Source organism: Copadichromis virginalis, linkage group LG6 (genome assembly GCF_057382275.1).
Source record: "Copadichromis virginalis isolate Kocher_CV1m ecotype Utaka linkage group LG6, C_Virginalis_male_GT1.1, whole genome shotgun sequence".
In the NCBI taxonomy this organism is placed as follows: Eukaryota; Metazoa; Chordata; class Actinopteri; order Cichliformes; family Cichlidae; genus Copadichromis; species Copadichromis virginalis.
In genome coordinates, this window is record NC_140623.1 from 3,683,797 (window position 1) to 3,707,175 (window position 23,379).

General features: G+C 39.4%; 2 protein-coding genes across 2 annotated transcripts; both read right to left on the reverse strand.

The window, feature by feature from the left end:
- Positions 1-653: 653 nt before the first annotated feature.
- Positions 654-9,435, reverse strand: ltv1 (LTV1 ribosome biogenesis factor; the record flags this gene model as incomplete). Its single annotated transcript, XM_085460723.1, has 11 exons — positions 654-1,629; positions 2,312-2,512; positions 2,935-2,987; positions 4,286-4,425; positions 6,074-6,201; positions 6,334-6,562; positions 7,044-7,170; positions 8,081-8,168; positions 8,264-8,455; positions 8,789-8,920; positions 9,376-9,435. Coding segments are annotated over 11 exons (1,461 nt in total), but the record flags the coding sequence as incomplete, so codon positions are not given.
- Positions 9,436-11,957: 2,522 nt separating this feature from the next.
- capn9 (calpain 9) lies at positions 11,958-22,807 on the reverse strand. The gene is made up of 20 exons (XM_085458280.1): positions 22,545-22,807; positions 21,629-21,698; positions 21,420-21,538; positions 20,641-20,774; positions 20,307-20,475; positions 20,118-20,201; positions 19,701-19,786; positions 19,034-19,111; positions 18,337-18,497; positions 17,986-18,140; positions 17,208-17,416; positions 16,982-17,018; positions 16,814-16,894; positions 16,102-16,159; positions 14,646-14,710; positions 14,304-14,372; positions 14,127-14,205; positions 13,379-13,495; positions 13,202-13,260; positions 11,958-12,962 (listed from the first exon to the last, which is right to left on the reverse strand). The coding sequence occupies exons 1-20, from the start codon at positions 22,716-22,718 to the stop codon at positions 12,936-12,938; spliced, it is 2,031 nt and encodes a 676-aa protein (XP_085314406.1). The 5' UTR covers positions 22,719-22,807; the 3' UTR covers positions 11,958-12,935.
- Positions 22,808-23,379: the final 572 nt, after the last annotated feature.

Genomic DNA, 23,379 nt, shown 5'->3' on the forward strand with positions numbered 1-23,379 from the left:
GATCTGCTCTAATCCTGTTGAAGTCAATTAAATCTGGATGTCAGAGCAGCACAGCTCAGCTGATCACAGCCTGCACTGGCCCTGTAGAAATAGAATCAATAGAAATTACTGCAACTTAAATTAAGTGATTGTTTTCTTCCCCATACCCACTTTAACTCCTGACTTTAGTCATTTTTCTGTTTAAGTATGAAGGCAGAGACACACATCTACAAAGAGCCTTTTTTAAATTTCCTGTTTTTCTCTGCTTGTGCTTCACAAAACTTTACTTCAGGCTCAATCTCACATTCCACCAGTAAAGATGTGAAATCAACGTAGCGTGGAGAGAAGCGCGTTTCCTTTATTGTTGCAGGTTAGGTGTTTAAAGTGACCCTCTAAATTGTTCTTGTTTGTACTCCACCTCGTTATCCTTATTTGTTGCTCACAGCTCAAGTTTAGACACGTGGCTAGCAAACAAGTTGCCATAGCAATGTTAGTAAAATTTGTGCTGGAGCTGATCCCTGTTTTGCTTGATGGGCAGGCCGCCTCCAGCTGCCTGCGTCAGAGCTCATCTCTGTTTGAAGAGGAGGACAGCACTTTCTCCTGTTTCAACTACAGAGCTTCATCAGCCCCTGCTGGTGATTAGTTGGATCTACAACAGCACAGAAGGACTTAAGTCTTGTGTAGCAATCAGTTTAATTCAATTGTATTGATGTTGTTTTTTCTTTTAATTATGCTAAATGTGTTGATATCTCAGCCCTTCAGTGAACACCAATGAATTAGTACAAAATGTAAAGTTTATGAAATGCACAAAAGATAAACCTCTTGTATTTACAGTAATAGTTTAGAGATGTTATTAAATGTGTATCTTAAGTTTGTGCACAGACACATAAGCTTTATCAATGTAAGCTTATTTCATAACATCATATAGTGACCAAATTACTACAATTATAATCATAAAAATGCTCAGAAACTACTCGTACAAACTCGGCTCTTCAGACCGGACGCATCTCATTCACTATGAGACAAACAGGCCCATAAGAAAGTAAGTGTACAACTAAAATGCAGACCTGTTAAACATTATATACAGTGAGTTTTTTTTTAATTGATGATAATAACCATAATAAAATTAATATTGCTGCTTAGATATGATTAACACAGAATCAGCCACTGAGTCATCCACCTTATCACCTGTGGTAAAAGTACAGCATGACAAGACTTACAGAAAGAATCTCAGAAACCTGGATTAAAGTATTTTTAATAAAGGCGCAAAATTCATATTTGACAGGCATGACTGAAGCGTGACAGCCTGTCCTTCAGTATTCCTTCGACAGCACGATATCCTGAGCCGGATTACTGGAGATGAAATTCAATTTTTGCTCTTTCCTGAATGAATTGGATGATTTGGGGAACCAATACTTCCCAACATCCCCTCAGACCTCTCATTTGCCATGATTTCCTGTTCTGGCAGCTCCACTGAGGTGAAGAGCAACATGTGACCAGTTGAAAAGTCAGTGTCGGCACAGGCCTGGCAGGCAGCTGCTAAAGCTTCAGGCCTTGAACATTTGTCCTCAGGTTCAACATCTGCTTCTCCTGTCGGGCTTTTTCCTCCTTGAATGCCATTTTATTGGCTTTCTTTTCAACTCTTCTTTCCTAAAGAAAAAAAAAAATACAATAAAATCAAAAATATCAGGAATCAAAATGTAAAACTGATATTCTACAAATCTCTTCATGGCATAATCACAGCTTCCTTTCTGTGGGAAGGCTTTGTAACATCACATATTTCATCATTAAAATAAATAACTGAGCCTAGTCAGCACAGGATACCAAAGTATTTACCCCAGTTTGCACTTGGATTAGACTCCTTTCAATGACTTCTTCAGCTCGTTAATCTTAGGCTGGGTTAAAGAATTAGACCTTTGTCATTCTGACTGTCAACAAATTCCAAGAAAAGAACAAAACCAACATTGACTTGGTCCTCAATAATCTGTCTCCCCAAACAGGCTCCTCGCTCTCAATTTTTACAAACACTTCATAAACACTTGGTCTAAAAAACAGCTGGTCAGTGTCGTTTTATTCTGTTAAAAGGAGAATATTTTCAGCAGTGTACTAATCCACATTTGGGGCTCAGCAGTACAGAGAGACTAGGTCAAAATTAACTCGTGCTGATGATGGAGACAGACAGCTGATTTTAGATGGTGCTGAGAGGAGTCGTCTCTGATCCACTGTCACAGCAGTGACTTCAGATACAGCTCGCTGACCTGCTCGTGTCAGGTCACAGGTGCTGTGACTTCATCATTTGGTTCTAAACAGAGGCCGGGACAGACTTCCTCACCTTACGTTCTTCCTTGATAGCCTGTTTCCTGGCCTTCCTCTCTCCTTTGCTCTCCTCTTTGCTTCGAGGCTGAGCGGAGACACGAGGCAGGTCTGTGTCGTTAATTCTCGTCATGCGCTCTGCCTGCTTGGCTGTGAGGCCTCTGGCTGGGAGCACATCTAGAGGGATGCCCGTCTTACTGGAAACACGGATCGGCTTTGGCTAAAGAGAGAGACAATTCAATTCAGACCACACGTGAATAAACATGAATAATAAACCTTAAAAAATGACACATTTTCTAAGCGTTTTATAAGAGCCTATCCCAGCTGTCTTAGAGCGAGACAGCTGGGATAGGCTCCAGCACCCCCTACGACCCTGAAAAGGATAAGCAGAAGCAAATGGATGGATTCATAAGTCACATTACTGACAACAACAACAGGATGAAAATGAAATAGATTCAAGAGTTTTTCAGAATTTTGAAGGTCTGACTCTGATTCTGGACGAAGCGTTTTCAGTGGAGAGACCACTAAACGTTTCTCGCTACGTCCAGATGAACCGAATCCACTTAATAATCAGGAAGATCGAGCATGCATGGCTATATTCTTTAACATTTGTAAAAACAAAATCCAGTCTTTGTTTTTTACCTTTTGAGGTTCTTCGATGACTTTGGGTCTGTTATACATGTTGGAGTATGTACCTGGAGGAGAAAAGAAATGGATCATCTGTAGAATAAAGATATTTTACACTTCCCACCACTACTGAACAATAAATTAAACCAACACCATAAAGTAATCTCAACAGTCTCAGTTTGTTGGAGCTGCACTCATCCATAAAGGATACAGCAAGACTTCCAAAATAATTGTTTTATACTATTTTGCACAAGTCTGTAGATTCTCACTGTTGTACCATCTCAGACCTCCTGCCAGTGATCTGAGCCAAAGGTCTCATATTAAGACCTGCCACTGATTTTCAGTCCAGTTCTTGTGTACTTTGGCTTTTCTTCACATTTTTTGACAGCCATCCTTCCACTGAATCCAGTTCTAATGAGGCTAAAAACTAGATGCTTCAACATAGGAGCCAGATGCATCATTCAGGCCTTTGTTGTCCACATGTCCTTTTCCCTTAACATATTAAAGGCACTGCTCACCACACTGTGTCATACCAAGTTTTGGCTGATAATGCTTTGAAAATCACGCTGCCGGTACAATAAATATTATTTTATGCCTGTCAAACTTATCTATGGCATTTTTGTAAATGCAGCTAAAGAAATGGGAAGTTGTTTCTTTGAAAAGGCTTGTAGTGATTATATCTTTAGGCAAGAGGCAACATGCCTAAAGAGATCATCTGAAGCAGTTTTGTCATTTCATTCCTTCAGTTAGAGGGATTTTATAGCCTTCAATGCTTCACAGGTCAGTGTTAAATTTTCTTTTTTTTAAACCACCGGCACGTCAGCAGGGCCATTTCACAGCTCCTTTTAAATGAGTGTAACTCTGTTACAGGCAACATTGAAACGTGTCAGTAAGAACAGAAGCTGAGCTTTACAGGGATATTTGGTTTGTCATGGTAGCACAAAGCATTCACAAGGTAGTGCTGTCTGAAGACAGATTGATTTTGTCACTTTACAGCCAAACTTCCAGGTGGATTGCAGGGTTCAGAGGCTAAACACAAAAAAGACATTCCTATGAAAATGCTCATGTATGAAAAACTAAAGAAACACTTTGAAAAAACCATCAGAGAATCAGGAGAACTTGAAAAATTACATTAAAAAAGTGGACGTGAAATACAAAGAAATGAGGGCTCAAGACTTTTATGCAGTAACATTCTGCATTTAAATATCTCTGGAAAGATGAATGTGTTTGTTTGTTCTCCCGAACGATGTCACAGATCAAGAAATCTGTTTACAATGTTAAAAACTTGGATGAATAAAAGAGCTCAGAATAAAACTCAGTGATGAGATAAAAATAGAACTTTACATAACATGATATAAAAACTCACTGATGATTGTTTCACAGTCCCACTTCTCTTCTGGAGCTTCAACAACAACGGTTTCCATCTCTTCTTCTTCATCCTCATCTTCCTCCTCCTCCCTCACAACAGGAAGCTCTTTGGGACCTAAATCTTCCGGCCTCAGAAACCTGATCCACAAAACAGAGGGGAAAAACCCCACACACAATACAGGGAGTGCAGAATTATTAGGCAAATGAGTATTTTGTCCACATCATCCTCTTCATGCATGTTGTCTTACTCCAAGCTGTATAGGCTCGAAAGCCTACTACCAATTAAGCATATTAGGTGATGTGCATCTCTGTAATGAGAAGGGGTGTGGTCTAATGACATCAACACCCTATATCAGGTGTGCATAATTATTAGGCAACGTCCTTTCCTTTGGCAAAATGGGTCAAAAGAAGGACTTGACAGGCTCAGAAAAGTCAAAAATAGTGAGATATCTTGCAGAGGGATGCAGCAGTCTCAAAATTGCAAAGCTTCTGAAGCGTGATCATCGAACAATCAAGCGTTTCATTCAAAATAGTCAACAGGGTCGCAAGAAGCGTGTGGAAAAACCAAGGCGCAAAATAACTGCCCATGAACTGAGAAAAGTCAAGCGTGCAGCTGCCAAGATGCCACTTGCCACCAGTTTGGCCATATTTCAGAGCTGCAACATCACTGGAGTGCCCAAAAGCACAAGGTGTGCAATACTCAGAGACATGGCCAAGGTAAGAAAGGCTGAAAGACGACCACCACTGAACAAGACACACAAGCTGAAACGTCAAGACTGGGCCAAGAAATATCTCAAGACTGGTTTTTCTAAGGTTTTATGGACTGATGAAATGAGAGTGAGTCTTGATGGGCCAGATGGATGGGCCCGTGGCTGGATTGGTAAAGGGCAGAGAGCTCCAGTCCCACTCAGACGCCAGCAAGGTGGAGGTGGAGTACTGGTTTGGGCTGGTATCATCAAAGATGAGCTTGTGGGGCCTTTTCGGGTTGAGGATGGAGTCAAGCTCAACTCCCAGTCCTACTGCCAGTTTCTGGAAGATACCTTCTTCAAGCAGTGGTACAGGAAGAAGTCTGCATCCTTCAAGAAAAACATGATTGTCATGCAGGACAATGCTCCATCACACGCGTCCAAGTACTCCACAGCGTGGCTGCAAGAAAGGGTATAAAAGAAGAAAAACTAATGACATGGCCTCCTTGTTCACCTGATCTGAACCCCATTGAGAACCTGTGGTCCATCATCAACTGTGAGATTTACAAGGAGGGAAAACAGTACACCTCTCTGAACAGTGTCTGGGAGGCTGTGGTTGCTGCTGCACGCAATGTTGATGGTGAACAGATCAAAACACTGACAGAATCCATGGATGGCAGGCTTTTGAGTGTCCTTGCAAAGAAAGGTGGCTATATTGGGTGCTGATTTGTTTTTGTTTTGTTTTTGAATGTCAGAAATGTATATTTGTGAATGTGGAGATGTTATATTGGTGTCACTGGTAAAAATAAATCATTGAAATGGGTATATATTTGTTTTTTGCCTAATAATTCTGCACAGTAATAGTCACCTGCACACACAGATATCCCCCTAAAATAGCTAAAACTAAAAACAAACTAAAAACGACTTCCAAAAACATTCAGCTTTGATATTAATGAGTTTTTTGGGTTCATTGAGAACATGGTTGTTGTTCAATAATAAAATTATTCCTCAAAAATACAACTTGCCTAATAATTCTGCACTCCCTGTAATCAAATAGATCATTTAAAGCCACACCACTAAAAGAATGAAATATCACTCACTCCTTCTCTTTCTGTTTGAAGTAGTCTTTGAGGACTTCATCCAGACGAACACTGTCTGGTTCGATGAACCCTTCCAGCTCAGCGTTGTCCAGCGGACCGATCTCAACATCATCAAATTGTTCATAAAACTGAAACGGCACCATACAGGAAGTGTGAGCTCTGTTTTATCTCAGGTGCTTCATTTGTCACTGTACTTTTACATGAAGATGGGGAGAGTTCCTGACAGAGAAAAGACTCCATACGAATGCAAAAATGTTCACCTTTTCAAAGCGGTCGTCCAGCAGGGTGAGCTGCTCGTTCCTCCTCATCACAGACGAAGTCAGCGAGTACTCAGTGAAGCGACTCTTCGTCTCCTCGTCCATGAACAGAAACTCTCGACCTCGGCCGTCCCCTTCCGCGTCCTCGTTGCTGGAAAAACCGCCTTCAGAGTCAAAGTCGCCTTCCTCATCTGTGTCCTCCCACTCGTCATCATCATCGTGACCGTCTCCTCTATCACAGGTTACACAAATACAAACAATTACAACAGGATATGACAGAATTTTTGCAGCCCCGGGGCTGAGATAGATTTTGGTCGCCCGACCGGAGATATCGCTAGCACCGGGACGTTGGGCTAGCGATTTTGCGAGCCCTGGAACAAAATGCGTTTTAGCAGTAAGGAACAGTGAGTCTCTGTCTTCCTGTTTTATTCAAAATGAATTGAGATACAGCTCAAGTTTTAGAGGTGATCAGAAAATACTTTTCTGATTGTGTTATAAAAGTTAAGGCACCAAAAGTCACATTTAAACAATGTTGCTGTAGCGAAAATGAATTTTTAGGCATAGAAATCAGCCTTGCAGTTACAGTTTCATTCGGGCTTTACAAACGTCTCTAAATGTCTAGAATCACAAATCTGGAATAATCTCGTTTTTTAAAAGATACAAAAATAACCTTTGAGGAATAAAAAGAAAATTTTGACTATTGAAATTCTTACTCCACAGCTCCAGTCCCACTGTTTGCTCTGATGATGAAATCATCATCCAGGATGTTGTTGGGGTTCTCAAAATCAAAGTCATCGTCGAGCGCAGCTACAATGTCCGGATCCATGTCGAGCCGGGGTCCTGGAGGAAAGTGTATAAGACAGTTTCACTGTGACGTCAGGAGCCGAAGGTTGGCTTTAGGTTGCATCACATGTTAGAATTAACACATTATCTTTAATATGAAACAAAGTATATTTATGTAAATGTTTCTATTATTATAGTGAAACAAAATATCGATGTATTGAGCTCTACGCTGTGCTCACTTTACTGCAGAAGCAGAAACGGGTCACGGAGAGGGGTTTGTGTTGGTGTGTGGGAGCTGCAGCCTGTAGGTTTCTACTGTTAACTGAAGTTATGAGACTGTGTGTTTCAGATCAGTTTACAGAGTAAAATAAAAGTAAAGGAACGAGTAGTATAACGACCGTCTTTCTCCAGGGAGTAATTAAGTAACATACTGCATTACCTTAAAGTATTCCATGTATCATGTGTTAGAACTTTATTTTTATCAATGACCAGAACAAAGAGGGGAAACAGCAGACAACATGTAATTAATTTGCATGAATGTAATGTCTTTCATATGTTGCTTAGAGATGGCGGCGACTCTCAAAGTGGAGCCAACGAGAATCGATAAGAGATATCGATAATGGAATCGGAATCGCTAAATTCTTATCAATTCCCGTCTCTAGATATGACACCACAAACTGACTCCCACCACATGACTCATTTTTGCATATTGTGTTGTAATTTGCATGTTTGACAAGCACGGCTCTAAAACCTGCTGTTCTGCTGCACGACCCAAATCTGCTGATGAGACGCAAAATTTCAGTTTTGTTTGGTTTTAGAAAAATCTTCTAAATCGGGTCACACAGTAATTAGTGTGGCAACATTCAGACAGTATTTAATGATGATTTATATCCAAGTTATTAAGATAACTATTATTTTAGAAGCTTGATAAAGGTCCTAAAACACATTTAAGTGATGGGCTGTTTACCTGAAATGGGAGCAGCTTTGTTCAAAAGTCCCACCTTCTCTTCAAACTCTGAGGCGAACACTGAAGAAGGCAGGTTGATGGAGGCGGCCTGCTCGTTGAACAACACAGGGATCATTTTAGATCAATTCCTCAGAGTAACTAGATGGTGCACAAGTCTGTTAAAAATGTTTCACAGCAACTCACAGGATTGTCCTTGTGCACGGTTTTTTCCCCCTCATTCTCCTCCTCTTCACCTTGGAGGGAAAGAGGCTGTCTGTCAGAGTACACCAGCTCAGATGGGCCCGACGCCTCCTTCAGGTGCTGAAGGTAGTTATAATCATCATCAAAGAATACGCCAAATTTCCGCTGCTCCTCACGCCTCTTCTCCGTTTCCACCTAAGCAACAACAAACACATGATCACAGCATCACATTAACGCGGCATTTCTGAAATGAAGTGAAATATTAGCCACCGGGTTGTAGCCCCTTTAGTTTGACCAAAGGAAATCAGAGCAGAAGAACGTGATTGGACAAATACAGAAGAAGAAATAACAACTCTAATTATGACAAATGACTTTGCTGATTCCTTTTTCATTGTGAAGTCCTGAACAGTTTAACCCCCTTTAGGGTTCTTAAAAACCAACAAAAGCTAAAATCAGCTATAAAATCATTAAACACACATCCTGTGAACATGAGTAAAAAGACTTATGATCAGAACAGCAAGGTTGTACCTTTGTGGCAGGCAAGAGGACATGCTGTGGCGCTTTCTCATCTGCAGCCAGAGGGTCCTTTTGACTCCTGTGGACGAGGTGAAAGGTCACAGCCTTCTTCTTGTCAATAAATGCCTTCTTCTTTCGATGGGGCTGAAAGAAACAGAAAATAAGCCAGAGAGAAACTTTGAAAGACTTCTGAAAGCCTAAATGCGCATTACTCAAGACCACTTTCAACAATACAACAAAGTCTGGCTGATTGGAAACAAAATATAAATAAACTAGAGCTGATTCAATGCTCAGTACTGTATTACAATACAAATACAACACCGTGGGGATCGTCACGCAATAGTGTTCTCAATAAGCAAACGTAACACGGATTCCTTATGGCTGACGCCATGGCAAACTTGGTTAAATTGTCAAAAATCAAAACTTATTTCCTTTGTTTGTTTGTTTTAAAGAATAGTTTTTACTTCAGTCAACTAATATGTTTCCCCCCACCTACCTACCTACGTTAAGTTTTTAATCCTGCTGTAGTAAACACCTATAACAACTTCGTTTTGTAATGTAGTTGCTAATGCTGTGTGAGATGCCACTTTACTACTTACGTCCAACTGTTTGAGCAGGGCACAACAAACGCTGACAATGATTTTAGAGACTCTTTGAGATCATTTGAGTTCATGGGTAAACTCTCTAGCTCACATGAATAGGATTAACAAGACACTTTTCATTTAACTTACTTTTAAGTTTTCAATGTCTACTTCTAATTATAAAGCTATCACAACCTCTCGCTCACCAATTTTTTTTACCAGTTTCTTGGGGAATTGGCACGTTAGCCACTGTTAGCTAACAACATTAGCTGCCGTAGCCTGGCAATATCTTACCATTGTGTTATAGAGTCTCTCCTGTTTTCCGACGGGTCAAGCGAAAAGGTCTTCAAATCTCGATTCACGGGTAGCTGTTACAACATGTAACCGTTTAAGTGCTCACTCCTTCTCCGCTGTTTATACACGCTGCCTTCACCTTCACCACGCTGATGCTACCATTACTGGAAAGAACCATTAGCAAGACTAAGGGGGTTATAGGCATCGATATGAAAGCATTGATATGCTACGATGAGGTTTTCTTTCCCACAAAAAATAAATAATGTTGTAAAATATTTAAAACTATGTTTATATTTATAATATTATTCGTGATTCCTGCGTGTCATGTATGTGTAATTTAATTCCACGACATTATGGAGTTAGTATATTCCAACAATTTTTTCCCCATGCAACTTTATTTATATAGTGCCGAAAAACAAAAATATTTTTCGGTCCTTTAGGGGTCGCCACACCGTATTATGTGTTAGTGATGGGCAAAGGAAGTTTTTATGATACACTGAAACGTTCAAGGTTTCAAAACAGTTTCACGTGTCTCCACAGTGACATCTGCTGGACACAATGTGCAGACAGGCGTTCTAAGTGCACTTACATCAACAATTATGATTAACACTTGTTCTGGAGAAACCACCGTACAAGCAAAAAAAGAAAGAAAGACAGAAAAGAAAAGAAAAGAAAAATGCTGTTATCGTTGAACAATTCGTTTCAGCAAATACTATTAAATTCTCATGTTAAAATACAAAAGGCTTTTTCATGTACTAAATAATTCAGTGCAACGCAGGACAAACCAATTTATAAAGAACTTTTTTTAAAAAAAGATGGCTATATCTATTGATGAACAGGTTTTCAGCTGTTTTGAGGCTGAGCTGTGCTCCATCCTTTGTTCAGTATTTGAATAATCTCCACCTTGCCTCGGCTCCAAACCATACATTAGGTTTCACTACCGTTAAGTAAACCTGCTTTTTCACTCTTGCTGCTGTCCTTCTGTAACCAGTCAGCCTTGGCATTATTTTCTACCTGTACTCTCTTCTTCAGTGTCTGTTGCTTTGTGTGGTTGCGACTCTGTCTCGCATACTTTCACATACGCAGGTATGCTTCCATCTTTTCCACTACAGATCACAAAGCTGTCAAACATCGTTGTCAAGCTGCCTGACCTCGTCTGTCAGCCTGTTCATCACCACTGCAAACAAGAAGTAGCTCACAGCACAGATCCCCTTACCAACCTAGCGGTCACTTCTACTGTCTCGCTGTCATCATACATGTCTTGCACCATCCTCACATACTTCCATACATCCTCATGCCACTGCTGACTTCCTAAAGCAGCTGATTTTCAAATGAAGGCACAGATATGCCCTCAGTATGTCTTTAAATTTCTTTATTTCTTTCTTGTGTATAAAATTATTGAGGAAACATGAATGAGACACATTGTATGCATTCTCCACAGCTCCACTGTAGTTAATACTATAAAGTAATATTTTTTATTGTATGTGTGTGTGTGTGTGTGTTTCAGCTGAGTCATATTTCAGTGACTGTTTGGTTGGTGTGACCACACCTTCATTCAGTTCTACACGTACAGTTTGAGTCGTTGCGAAAGAATCCAAACAACACAAGAACTGAAAGCTGTCACTCCACTGTCACAATATCTCACACAAAAGAAGTAATGTCTACTTTTTAGTAGAAAAAAAAGAAAATGTCTCATGTAAGCACTTAACATCACAGAGCACGGAGTGTTTTGCAGTTTTCTTTTTTGTTTGGTGTCTTTAAGAAAAGAAACCTTGGCTAGATCCAGTCTCTGTGCACCAGGAGGTGATATTCCACTTCCCCGGAAATTGTTTTGATACAAGAATCGCAGTGCAAACATTTTTGTTTTAGATCACTCTGATATTTTTCCATGTCTTATGTTAAACATTACTGGTTGTCAATCAGCAATTTTTGTCTTTCAAAACTTATCTCTACCCAATTTACACTCCAGGCATTTTTTACAGTGATTTTCTTGTATTAAGTCTTTATTATATTGATCAGTTTGGTGGTTCTCTCTTCAGTGTTAAAGTAAAAAACAAGCACATTTTGTGTCCTGAATAAAATGTTGGAATGTTTTAATTTGAAAACTAAATGATCAGTGTGTATGTTTAATTGTAGTTTTCCATGTGACGTCATAGAACAAGCTTGCCACGTAATCCTGCACTAAATATCAACAGCTATTTGTATAAATCTATTTTATCAAATTACTAATGCAACAATGCTAAAGTCCACAAAAACAAGTAGGCCCAAAATCTGGCTTGAGTAGTCCTTCAAAGAAATTCATGAAAGAGAAAACACAAAAACCAAGTTTTATTTTAAAATGATTCCCACTCAAGCAGGGAGCAATAAACCAACAGAAAAGAAACCAATACTTTGTCCAAAAGCTTAAGTCAACAAAATTTAGTTCAAGCACTATGACAAAGCATGCTGCAAATGCAAGTTTCTGCTTTTGCTATCCGTGAAGTCATTCATGTGCAAATTACATTCTGCTGATGTGAACCGATCTGATTCATTACATTTTTTCAGGGGTGGAACCCAGTGATGGCCTTCCTGTAACAGCTAATTTTCAAGTTTAGGCACAGACAGGTTCATTCATTAATAGCTGCAGTTAGCCTTTTTCACTTTTTATCATAATTAAGATAAGATGCAATCAGCTAACAGAAAAAGGGCCTTAAAAAATCCTCAAATTTTTAAGATTTCTTCGGTGTCACAGCAAAAGGGAATTGACAGTAAATTTGAGGTTTTTTATGTAAACAAAAACAGGACGCATGTATAAAGGCACTCATGTTGCTGCCACAGTGAAGTGAAGTTGTTAGTCAAGACAACTTCACGTGATTGCCTTGAAAGTGAGCGTAAGAGGATCAGTTGCTCCTTTAATTTTTTAGTTTTCTCAAAACTACTAAAAGTCAGACTGATTTGCACAAGCAGAATTCGACTAGACGAGTGTGAGATTGATGCAGACTTGCCAGGCAAACACTCTCGTGCACTTGGCTGCTTTACAGACCCAGCTGTTAAAGTCCTACATTTGAGCTCACAGACTCGTACCATGTCAGAGGCAGTGAATACCTACAGATGGACCCATGACCAAAATTATAAACCACTCCCATTCAAAAACATTTGAGCTCAGACAGTGTTTTCACATTACATTTCAAATAATAATAATAGCACAGAATCTGAATCATGGCGAAGTTTAATATTCACAACATTGCTCTTAAAGATGATCTGCTGCGTTTTGTTCCTCCGCTGGTATCCGTTTCAGTTCCTCCTCATACGTTCATCGACAACATCAGGAACTGTGAGGCAAAGAGGAAAAATTGTAGTCAATGTTCACACGACCGGCAAAAGCATGAAGGCTGTGAATGCTGCATCCTAAATCTGGTTAGTTATTGGGAGATAAAGGAAGCATAAAATGTCTGACAGCCTGACTGTCACGGACCTGGATAAACAGACGCATCAGGTATGTGAGGTACAGTACAGTAGAAGATACAGTAGAAAAGAACTCAGGGTTCACGTTTGGCGTGTTTGTGTTTACCTGCATGATGTTCATTTGCACTCGTCCCCTGTTGAATTTGTCCAGAGCCTGGAAAACTCCTGGATAAAAAAACACAGCAAGAAGTCTTCTCTCTGATCTTTATGTATTTTTGTACTTATTGTGATCCTTGTTTCCCAAAATGTAAAGCGATCTTTTAACATAGTGTTTTGTACATACTGAACATGTTCTCCAGACGGACAATGCAGGTGAGGTAGTCATCAAAGTCAATTTCGTAGTTCTCGTCAGCAAACCTCAGCCCCACCAGCTGCAGGAGCGGGTTGTTCAGTTGCATGCCTGCATTGGCGGAAAAGCAGCAGTTATCTATGAAACTTTGATGTTCAGATAAAAAAGATTTAGACTCAACTTACCAGAGACTCAGGACAGGCATTCTTATTAGATGTAGTGTTAATATTCATTAAAATCATTATTGTAATGTTTGCAGTGTTATAATTACTGCTTTGATTAAGAACACACTAAAAATATACTGCTATACTATATCTACTAACATTTTTAATAATATTATTATAAATAATAGTTACAGGAAATGTAGCTGGTGATATTACATGTACATCTTATGAAACAACTTTATTTGAAGTGCAAATTCAATGAGTATTAAAATAGGACAAAGGTTTGTTCAGTCACAGAAACTAACAGGTGAAAACTGAATTCGTCAAACAGAGTTTTATACATACATGTATACACACGATTAATGTGTCTTGAATCGTCTTGAAAAGCTGAACACATTTAACTGGCACGTCACTAATCCCCCTCAGAGATATTTACACTGGCAGATTTCAGCAGAAAGCCAGTATCATCAATAAGGACCACTCACACCCTCGACACTCGTTTTTTCCCTTCCCTCTGGTAAACACTACAGGTCCATCAGGTGAGAGAGAGAGAGAAAGACGGGCTTGGGAACTCTCACCTGCGGCTTTGAGAGCGCCACGAAGCTCATAAGATGACATCTTTCCTGACCGGTCCGTGTCAAAGGATAGAAAGAGCATCTGTAGCAACGGACGTTTGTGGTTAATAGTCTGAGCAACAAAGAAAAGTGCTCCTCCAACATTTCATTTACAGTTTTTCAAGATAAATCAACACCTACAATCCACTTCTTCAATTTTTCCCAGAAGACCTTAAACTCTTGGAACTCTATCTTTCCCGTGTTGTCCACCTGGTTTACTGTGTCAAGAAAAAACCTAAGAAGCATTGTGGAAAATAGCTTACCAACAAAACCTTCTTTCTATCACATATAAACAAACACACACAAAATATCAACAAAAAATATTCGATAACTTTGTCTTGTGATGGAATATGGACATGCTGGCATAAGTATCACTATTTTAGTAAAGCACCCATTAGGGCAAACAAAGTACGCATGGCTTAATGCGACAACTTATGTAACACAATGACAAGCATAGAATGAGTCAGTAACTTGAAAGGATACATCCATAAGATTGATGATACTGTGACAGGTGCTGAGACTCAGGCCATCAAATTTGATCTCTTTTCCTGAAGATAAAGGATTAAAGTGGTAGTGATGCAAAAAGCATGGCTACATGTAATAATGCAACACAAAATCCGAAGTTTATGAATCATCTCTGACCATTAATATAAGGCATCAAGATGTGAGGAGAAAATGTATACACTACACAAAAGATAAAGTATTTTGCTATGTGATACTGACCTCAGGTGTTTTAAATGTATTTAGTTCAGTCTTCAAATGATGTTTAACATATTTACAACAGTGTGGCTTGTTATTGTGTTGTTTTTGAAAGTTTTTTAGTTGCTATTAAGCCACTAAAACCTAACAACAACATAAAAGTTATTTATTTTTGTCACAGTATGTAATCTTACTTGTGACACTTTGATTCTTGTGTTGGAAAAATCAAATGTAGGCTGATCAACCTCTCCTTTAGATATCGCCCTAAAACAATCTGTAGGAAGGAAATTGGCTTTTTCTGCTTGCTTTTCTTAAATAAAAAACTCTTAGTATTAGCTTCACATGGTCATGGTTCTGGGTCATTTGACACAGCCTTTTGAGTTTATGGTGTTTTGTGATTTCTTTGTATTATAATGCTTTAGTTTCCTATTTAGTATTGAATAAGTCCTGGTCTGCTCTGTTTAATATTTATGTAATATTTCTCTTTTCCCGTCACTGTCTCATCCCTGTGTCTCCTGTCATGTTCTCTACGGATGTTTCCTTGGTTATGTCTTTGTCTCCCCTTCCTGTTTACATGTTTCCCTCCTTGTGTTTCGTTACATGTCTCCCTGTCTGCCAGGTGCGTTCATGTGTGTTGTCCATAGCTGTCATATGCTCTGGATTTGCTCCTCACTTATGTCTGTGTCTCGCCTCCTGCTTCTACTTCTCTGTCCCCATGTCAAGTCCACACGCTTAGTCTCTATGTTTCCTGTTTTATTTTGATAGTCTCATGTTCCATGTTCAGTGTGTTTAGTTTTGCTTCCCCTGTGGCATCATGTTCATTTGTATCAGCTGTGTTCCCCATGTGTTGGTTTTTTATGTCTTGTGTTCCAGAAATCGATGCATCTCAAGTCTAGGTTTCAAGTTCAGTGTGTTTTCATGTTTAATGTTAACTTTCTTTGCCCTTTGTTTTGTGTTTTTCTACCGGCCCTATTAAATGACTATCTGTTAAAATGAAGTTCTGTTCCACGCGTCTGCTTTTGGGTCCACACCTCATCTCCATACAGTCTGCATCCGCGGACTGTGACACACATTCTAGGAGAAATTACCTGTACGTCTGACTTTTAACAAATATCAGGCGAAGAAGTTAAGCTGCAAACATCACACATGTAGAACTTAATTGCAGGAGATATGATGACAGCATGGAATGCAGAAAATGGACTGAAAAGTAAACAAAAAGCAGAAACTTTCATTCACTTACTTCTGCTGAGAACACCATTCAGCATCTCCTGAAGCTCTCTGACAGAAATGGCCTGATCCTGTAAAAATTACAAAGTGGAAGAGATCAGTGAATTCTGACTAAAGAAAATTGCAAAAAATAAATAAATAAATGAATGAATAAATACCATGATGGATGCAGAAACAGAAATAATCATCATTTGCAGATCTGAGCTTCTTGCCACAAATATAACCAGCTCTTTTCCAGTATGTTTATATTGTTATCTTAATATGTAATTTTTTCATTAAAAATAGATGTTGATAAATAAATCAAGTAAAGCTCATAAAATTGTTATAATTTAGGTTTTTTGTTGTTTTTCTGCAACATTCATACTGCAGAAAAATCATCATTATTCTTCTTTCTTTTTAAGCAGCTGGCCTTTAATTGTGGTTTGGAGCTACGCATATTGTTTATTGTGGGTATTTTTTCACAACAGCTGTGCACTTAGTGTACTGTAAAACTAAAACAACGAAGGCTCAAAATTTCATTTCAAAATTCCAGAAATGGTAAAAATATTTGTGGAATCATAACAACTTGAAGCACTTTATTTAATTAGTTTTCATTGTAAAAAGGTGAAACTTGATTTGAAAATGTACAAACTAGACAAACTTGCTCTTACAAAAACACTACTCATCTGTACAAATGAAGGATGCTGTAAACACTGTTACCCCAAAGCCGAAGATGCTTTTCTTACCGAGCCAGCCAGCTGTTCAAACAGCCTTCTGAGGCCTTTCTCCTCCTTTGTCTCCTCCTCTGGAGGGCTGGGCATGGGTGGCTGATGGAAACAACACAGGCTCAGTATAAACACATTCAGCTGCTTGATTGACTGAACAGGTAATTGGGCTTCTGGTTATCTACTTACGTCTGGCAGGTCGGCATCAACTTTGCTTCCCATCTCTCTGTGAAGAAAAGGCATAGTGTAACAGTTAGTGTAAGGGTTGAAATGAAATGAAACCCCCCAAATTTTGTTTAATCAGGTTATTAAATAACTATTCCTTGATACCCAAAAGTTTTCTTTAGGTTTGATATTGCTTTAACTTTTTGTTTGCTCTTTTAGTTTCGCTCCAGAACCAGAGCTGCACACTCACAAAGCTTCAGCCTTTGTCTCAGAGAAGACACGAATAAGAAAGTCAGCCTCGTGGTGGGGCTGGAAAGTGGTGGGAACCAGCAGGTAGTTTCCAGGAGGCAGCGTGAAGCGTTCTGCCACCTCCCGCATGTTGATGTAGGTTCTGCTGCGTGCCTTGGATCCATTGTAACGGAAGAAGTCTTTCCCCACATGGTCCTCGCCCTCTGGAGCCTGAACAAATCGGGAGAAAAGACATTAAATTAAATTTGTAAGTAAATTTGTAACAAAAGAAGAAAGTAAGTAAATACGAAGGAGCGAGACAGAAGTGCAAGGCTGACCTTTTAAAAATATAACATATTTTGAAATGCAAAGAAACTATATCACTAATAAAAAAGACACATCCGTTTTACCAATGTCCCCAAACTTTTTATCACTAAGAACTTCTTTAGCAGATGGTGCTCATCCAGTGAGTTTGTGCCTTCTCTTCATTGTCTCGTAACTCTATCTTCTTGTGAAGAGATATGAAATGCTTAAACACATTTATATTGGACAGAAGAAATACATTACTGTAATATTTAACATGTGCAGAAAAAAGTCTGAAGTTTTTGCTAATATTATTGCTCATCTACAAATATCTGTTTCTTTGACTCAGTTTATGGCTCCTTTAAACTAATGCCAAGACTCAGTCTTTCAGAAAGGGGCTAGTAAATGTGTTCTGCAAGGACCAGCACTACGCCCCATGCTATTTATGATAACATAAAAAATGGTTAAAGTGCACAGTCTACAGTGTTTTTCCAGACCTCATACACAGCAAAGCCAATGGTCTCCAGGTCCAGGCCTTCTTTTCGCAGTTTTCGTCTGTTCTTTTGCATCAGCGCGATGACCACACTGCAAGTATTATCACCATCAGCATCGTTCAGCAAAAGCTTGAACTGAGGGTTGGTCCAAAATGTGTCTGCAGATTAGAAATGTAGAACTTTTTGAGAGAGCAGTTTGAGATAGAAATGCCAACTGAATCCTGCATTTAAACCAGTTCATGTCAAAATATAAATACCAAAAAAGGAAAATCCAATGAAATCTCTAAGTATGCCTGACGCTTTGCTGAATTTGTTTGTCTGAAAATTTTTGATTTGTAGATGTATTGATCTCACCAATGTAGTTCCTGCAGCCTCCAGCAGTGGAACCCCGAATCCAGTTTCCCTCAAACACATTGACTGCCCACTGATGTTTTGTGTCCTCAGTCAGGGAGTCAGGACTCATGTTGCAAATCTCCACTTTGTCATAGTTCCTCTTGAAGTCCTCAAATTCCATCCTGGAGTTGCAAACAGCAACAACATTGTCACTCCTAAACTAGCACAGCTGTACTGTGTGTGAATTTTGGAAAAATTCATCCATCTAATCATTAGCAAGGCTTAAAGTTAGGACCACGGACTCTTTAACTGGGCGACAACAAAGTCTGTAGCTGATAGCTGGAATCGGCAGAGATTAGCTGGCTCAGCCTAAGAACAGGTAAACTTGATACAGCGAGGCGGCAACCGGGATTTGAGCCAAAAACATTCTTGCTGTGAAGTAATAGTGCTAACTATTGCACAAGAGTGTGAAATTTTATAGTTTAAAAAGTTTGTCAACAATGCCTGAAACTCATTTACGTTAATTTACTATTTTGTCCAAGTCAGAGAAACATGAAAATCTATGGCAGTTCATTTTTGCCATTTTGTTTCATTCCACTGCTACATTCATACACTACATATGCAAAAATATTACACGACAATGTGAAGAACAATTTGGAGACTGCTAAGCATACTACACATCTTAATCTGTAGTTTGAAATTTATTATGTGGACTCACCAGAATTCACCATCATCTGCTGAATTCTGCATTATGCGATTTTTTTCTGCACTGTCGATATAATTCCACTCTCTGGAACTGAAAAAAAACAGAGGCTCTGTTACAACGTTAATCAGAGAAAAAGTCCCACAATCAAAATGAAAACTATTCAATTTTCTTTGGACAATTATTTTCCCTTAAATCTGTTGAAGATCAAACGTGGAGTTACTGAAATTGTCTAAATGTGAAATCTGGGAAAGTTTCAGATATTTGAATAATATTATTATGTCTGTTCTCTTCCTGCTACAACTAGTCTTAAGAGCTTCCAATGGCCCTTTGGCACCTGAGCGTCTCAGGGGTAATTACCGCTTTTTGGTGGCCAAGTCAATGATGATTGCATAACTTGGAACACAGAAGGACTGAATGAATATGAAAACAGAAACCAAACATGTAAAACATCTGCATATAGACACAACTTTTTTTTACTGTTCAATAATAGGCTGCAGCGGTCGGACTGTGAACCGTATTCAAAGTAACAAATATATGGTTTGACTATAGACTAGAGATAAACTACGAGGACGACTCTCACGCACAGACTCTTCAAGGAGACCTGCTTTTCACGTGGAAGAATGAACTTTAGACAATATGTGTAGTTTCAAGGTCAAAATAAAGTTTTCTTTATTCTTACTTATCACTCCAGGCACCGTTCCACTCAACCTGTCCCCAGGGGTTTCTAATCCGGACCAACTTCACCTTCTGACCTCTGGCATTCACCTAAAAATCCAAAAACAATATTCTGTGACTACATTGTTGAAAAGTATATGTTCTACCGTTTTTAAGTCTGGCTTTTTATTTAGATTTAAACTTAAATGTAATTAATGTGTCTTTGTAGGATTTTAGTTGTTGTTTTTATTTTTTAAAGCCATTGTGTTTAAGGTCACTTTTTAAAGATCGAAGTTTCATATTTACAGATGTACAGTTGCATCTTTTAACAAGTATTACAATTACCTGAGTCTGTAAACTTCTAATTACGATTATTCAGCAACAAGTGGCTTCCCCTCATTATTCTTACATCTGCTGCTGAGACTGTTACTGAGACTTTTACCTCTTCTACACCTGTGATGGAGTATGCATGTCCTTTCACCAGGCCTGTGGAAGTCTTGGCCTCTGACTCTGCAGAGCTAGTGATCTGAAGAAAACCAAAGCATGCAGAGAGAGTTAAAACACAGCAACTGAGCTGATATGTTGAGTAAACCTCGTGGGCAAAAATTTTAAATTAGATTGTTTATTTTACATCAATAGAGCATCCCATCATTGAGCCTCGGTCCAGGGCTTTCTTCATGATATTGAACAGGTCTCCTGGAGCAGCCTTGGTCTCATACATTTCACCCACGCCACCAGTAAAATCCTCCATGGCCTCCATTGTGCTGCCACCCTTCAGGGATTCATAGCTGCCGTTCAATCTAAAATAAACGAGAGAAAAAAATGTCCTAGTGTTTCAGTGCATATAATTATATATAATTGTATTTATACAATGTTTCTTTAAATAACCTCTTGTCACATGTTTAACATGCATGTGACAAGACGAATGGAAAGATAAAATATTAAGAGGAAGCAAGTGATGTTACTTGGCGTAGGCTTTCTCCAGCAGCGCACTCCAGAACTCGTTGCTGGAGGCCGAGTGGAGCATGATGAGTTGATTTCTCACTGTTGGCAGTCTGTCGTCCACAACCACATCGAGCCATTTGTTGTGGTTCCAGAACTGAGGGACCATCAGAGAACATGTTACAGTGTAACTAACAGAGGAACCGGTGAGTTTACTGCCTACACCGACTTCACACAAAGTGAAGACAATGTGTGATTACTTAAAATAATCTCACTTGTAAATCTGTTTCTGTTTGACTGAAATGTGTTTTTTGACATAAACATTTTACTCTTTCATGAATAATATGAGCTCGTTTTGCATCTGACTGTTGGGGTTGGGACTGAGGCAACAAAAGGCTTGAAGAGTAACGGTACTGAAAAAAGACATCTGGAGGAACATGGTGGAACATGGTTGGGCACTGCATCTTTTTTCCAATACACCCGCCTGCTTAAAATGTACTGCAAACACACTACAGGCTGTGTTTTAACACATTATTGACTGAACATTTTGCCAAATGATCAACCAGTCAAAAAGTGTTTAACTTTATGTTTTCTGGCGTTCTTTTAATGTCATCGGCCTTTTGTTGCAAGTTCTGGAGTCGCTGAAACAACAATTTTTAAAAGAACATTCAAATGCATGACGCTTCTTTAAACGTGCTGTCATCCTGGTTCTTTTTATCCCTTATGTGTTTGCTTATTCCAGGAAATACTGCAGTGTGTAAACATCTTTGTACAGTCTGTTATTATGATCAGAGAATCCTACCTGGAAGTGAAAGATACCAGCATATCTCTGATTAAATTCCTGGTCAGGTGGGACAACTCGGGCCAGGGCTTCTTTTTTCATAGTCAACGAAGCAACGGCTGCCAGGAGCCAGCAGTCCCCTGTGGAAATAAACAAGTGCCACATTAATAAAACCGTGACATATGTGAATATTCAAGATTTAAAAGTAGTTAAGTAACTTGAATACCAACCGAGCTGTCCTTGGCAAATGTCTGTTCTGTCTGCGCCATCTAAGATGAACTTTGGGTTTTTGCATATCTCCTGTTGAAGGGTCACAAAACAGGAAAACAAACTGGTCGGTTTATTTTTTAAATGACAGGGGAGACCGGTGTGTTTGATAGGCGTGTTCACATTCCAAACATATTAATCGGCTGGTATCCCAGTCAGTGCGCACAAAATACACAGCACACAAAGCACACACCCAGGACAGAAATGTGTAGTAACTGTAACGAGCATGAGCTGTGAGTTCGACAGGTTGCTTAAATCGGGTCAGCTCTGTAGGCGTGTTAACAGGTAAAGATTTTGGAGCTGAAGAAACAGTACCCCAAAAAATGAACGAGAACATGACATAGTTTGAAGCCAAAAACTCATAAATGTCTCAACATTAAGTTTATCAGCAAAAGCAAACCTCTCACACGCCGTTGGAGCAGCTGCAAAGCAGCCCACTCCACTTTTACTTCAGAAAAGTTGGCTCAGAGTGGTACAAACGCCTGCTGCACTCAGCTATATTTACACAGCTCACCTGCAGAACTGGTTTTGCTGCTATAACTACAAGTATTTCATGACTTGGTTTAGGTTCAGAGTAATAAAAACAGAGTTTTGATCAACTTTCACTTTTTGAATGGAATCATTTCAGTAATTTGTCGTCTAATGTCTTCAGTGCCTTTGCAGTCACATGGACGGCTGTGGACATGCAGTTCGTGTAGTTAATGTAGATGTATTTGAATAGTAAACATGCACTTTTTAAGGGTATGAAAAAATCACCAGATAATCGTTAGATGAAACATACTGAAGTCACTCAGTATTTTGAAATTCATGAACAGCACATGTGCATCTAACAGATTTCAAGAGCTCTTTTGAGTATAAGAATGCTCAGTGCTCACATACCGTGGGCCTCTTCCATTCAATGTGGACAGGAACTTTCTCGCTGAAGAAGAGAGAGGAGTCCTTGGCAGGGAAATCTGGATCCTCAAACAGGACTCCCTTCATGAGACATTCATGTCTCAGCTGCTCAAAGGATTTCCCATCTGACTGCGTGTTCTCCGCCTGGCTTGTGGACATCTTCTCTTTTGGGAAGAATCTCGGCGAGTGGAGGAGAAGCAGGTGAGGTGACGCGTGATGGAGTGCTGCTGAGTGTTTGATGCAGAGACAAGTCTGACAGGTGGGTAGGGCTGGAAGGTCCACACCCTCCAGACGGAAACTGGTTTGTCCTCCTGCGGCAGTGAACCTCACCCCTCGTGGCTCACACTGTGCCGTCTGTTCTCTTTATCTATTTCTCTTTTTTAAGAATTGGCCTGCCAAACACTGGGAGAAGTTATTCTTGACTATTTTGCTGGAACTGATAGCAATAATCTTTGCCTAGCATCTAACTGGGATCTGTTAGACTTGTAGAACCAAACAGAGGGAAACTGCTTATTTTGCCATTAAACTTTCACAGTGTTGAAAAATCAATCAACTTAAATCAAATTTGTGTCTGCTGGGACTTTTATAAGGAAATTACTTGGCCTGGATGTACTAGTGCAACATGGCTTTCACGTGGAAACAGAGAGAGAAATATTTTTTTAAGTGGGCAGGGCTGAGAGCACAACTGATGCCTGTGCTGTTTTTTTTTTCTGTGACAAATCATTGAAGGACAAATGGTCACCCCTATCATTTATTTACGCCTAACAAGCTTTTTATGGGTTCTCAACTGAAAAAAATAACTACAATTCAACTAAATTGT

What these genes read in the sequence shown, in the direction of transcription:
- capn9 (XM_085458280.1), bottom strand. Translation starts at nt 22,718, where the DNA reads ATGTCCACAAGCCAGGCGGAGAACACGCAGTCAGATGGGAAATCCTTT. An exon ending in CATTTGCCAAGGACAGCTCG is followed by an intron (nt 21,539 to 21,628) that starts GTTGGTATTCAA and finishes TTATTTCCACAG; the next exon opens with GGGACTGCTGGCTCCTGGCA. An exon ending in AAAAATTGAAGAAGTGGATT is followed by an intron (nt 14,206 to 14,303) that starts GTAGGTGTTGAT and finishes CCGTTGCTACAG; the next exon opens with ATGCTCTTTCTATCCTTTGA.